General features: G+C 52.4%; 1 protein-coding gene across 1 annotated transcript in view; it reads left to right on the forward strand.

Annotated features, from left to right (window-relative positions):
* The window catches only part of LOC308151783 (caspase-8-like), a gene marked incomplete at both ends in the record, with an annotated part of 5,359 nt that overhangs the window by 2,755 nt on the left and 104 nt on the right, over positions 1-2,500 (forward strand). Inside the window, 3 exons of the mRNA XM_080524683.1 lie at positions 72-364; positions 606-745; positions 2,459-2,500. The exon at positions 2,459-2,500 is cut by the window's right edge and continues 104 nt beyond it. Of these exons, the coding sequence (XP_080380809.1) occupies positions 72-364; positions 606-745; positions 2,459-2,500 (475 nt within the window). The remainder of the gene's footprint in view (positions 1-71; positions 365-605; positions 746-2,458) is intronic.

Genomic DNA, 2,500 nt, shown 5'->3' on the forward strand with positions numbered 1-2,500 from the left:
CGTCTGCTGCATGCTGAGTCACGGAGACACGTGTCTGTGGCTATGACGGACAGGTCCTCCCCACCAACCAGATATTCTCACCCTTCAACGGAGTGAACTGCCCCGCCCTCAACAACAAGCCCAAGGTGTTCATCATCCAGGCCTGTCGGGGGAGTAAGGATATGGAACGAGTGGAGGCTGACTGTGGGGAAGAGGAAGAAGAGGAAGAGGAGGATGATGATCCATGTAACCAGCGTTACATCCCTGCATGGGCAGATTTCCTGGTGGCCAGATCCACTGTGGAGGATGTCTCCTACCGGAATCCGGAGCAGGGGTCCTGGTTCATCCAGTCTCTGTGTCGCCAGCTGGACTACGGCTGCCCCAGGTAATGCCTGCTCAACTTGTAAACCTTCCAAAATGATCAACACAGCAATGATGTCAGAGACACACCTCTCTGGAGGAGAATGTCTACAAACTACAGAACACATTTAGTCAGTGAATTGAGGAAAATGTGACATTTATCAGATGCATCAGTTGACTGCATGCTGAAGGTTCAGTTAGTGTGTCTCTGTTGAACTGTCATGTTGTCTGTGTCCTAGTTCACCTGCTTCTCCTGTTCTCTCCAGGGGTGATGACATCATGACCATCCTCACCCGCGTCAATAAACAGGTGGGCCAGAAGGAAAGTCAAGACAAAGACGGGAAGATATTGAAACAAGCAGCAGAGCTGACGTCCACCCTGACAGAGAAGCTGCTGTTTCCTCTGGGTCCTTCCACTGTGCCTCCTTGTTCCATTTTTTTGTTTAGTTTAGCTGTTCCACCAACCCCCCGGGAGAGGCCGACCCAGTGGAGGGAGACACCTAACCTAGGCTGTTCCACCAACCCCCCGGGGGAGGCCGACCCAGTGGAGGGAGACACCTAACCTAGGCTGTTCCACCAACCCCCCGGGAGAGGCCGACCCAGTGGAGGGAGACACCTAACCTATGCTGTTCCACCAACCCCCCGGGAGAGGCCGACCCAGTGGAGGGAGACACCTAACCTAGGCTGTTCCACCAACCCCCCGGGAGAGGCCGACCCAGTGGAGGGAGACACCTAACCTATGCTGTTCCACCAACCCCCCGGGAGAGGCCGACCCAGTGGCCCCGGGGGGAGGCCTCCCAGAGGGAGACACCACCTAACCTAGGCTGTTCCACCAACCCCCCGGGAGAGGCCGACCCATGTCTCCTAGTCTGCCTGTTCTCTCTCTACTGTCTGTCTGTCTAAATAATTGTTAATTAAACATATAAGAGGGGAGAGACTTCCATGTCCTGATAAAAAGAAAGAAAAAAGAATGTTAACTTTCTGTGATGTTAAACTGAACTACTGTGAAGCTAGATATGTGATGTTCTCTAATACAGGGGTTCCCAAACGTTTCCATGCCAAGGATTCCCAAACATCCATAACCTCTGGCTGCCCCCATGATGATAGTGGATGTAAGGTGTTTAATCACAGTTAGGTGTGTAAACATCCCTGTAGTTCATCCATCGTGGCTAGTCTGGGTGTCTGCTTGGCGTTCCTCACTGCATGTGAGTATCTGGCTGACCCCCAACCCCACACACACACACACACACACACACACACACACACACACACACACACACACTGGGGCTTCTGTTTCTCTGTTTCTGTCTGTCTGCCTATCTGTCTGCCCCTCTCTCTCTCTCACCCTCCCTCCTCCTCCCTCCCTCCCCCCTCCCTCCTCCCTCCCTCCCTCCCCCCTCCCCCCTCCCTCCTCCCTCCCTCCCTCCCTCCCTCCTCCCTCCCTCCCCCCTCCCTCTCTCTGTGTAATCCATGATGAGTAACAGATCTATGCGGAGGCCTTCAGCCCTGATATGAAGCCATGACGTGGCAGTAAACCCCTCCAAGGTTACCTACTGTAGGCTCATATCACCATGGTTACCCACTGTAGGGTCATATCACCATGGTTACCTACTGTAGGGTCATATCACCATGGTTACCTACTGTAGGCTCATATCACCATGGTTACCTACTGTAGGGTCATATCACCAAGGTTACCCACTGTAGGGTCATATCACCATGGTTACCTACTGTAGGCTCATATCACCATGGTTACCTACTGTAGGCTCATATCACCATGGTTACCTACTGTAGGGTCATATCACCATGGTTACCTACTGTAGGGTCATATCACCATGGTTACACATTGTACACTATCACCATGGTTACCTACTGTCCCGTAAGACTGTACAATATCACCGTGGTTACCCACAGTAGGGACAGTCATATCACCATGGTTACCCACAGTAGGGACAGTCATATCACCATGGTTACGTACTGTAGGGACAGTCATATCACCATGGTTACGTACTGTAGGGACAGTCATGTCACCGTGGTTACCCACAGTAGGGATGGTCATATCACCAAGGTTAACACCGCGTAAACACGTCATATCACCGTGGTTACCTATTGTTGACTGACAGGGACGTTCACATCGCCGCGGTTACCTACCGTACCGTACGACA

Source organism: Nansenia antarctica (assembly GCF_963989245.1).
Source record: "Nansenia antarctica genome assembly, chromosome: 2".
Classification (NCBI taxonomy): Eukaryota; Metazoa; Chordata; class Actinopteri; order Argentiniformes; family Microstomatidae; genus Nansenia; species Nansenia antarctica.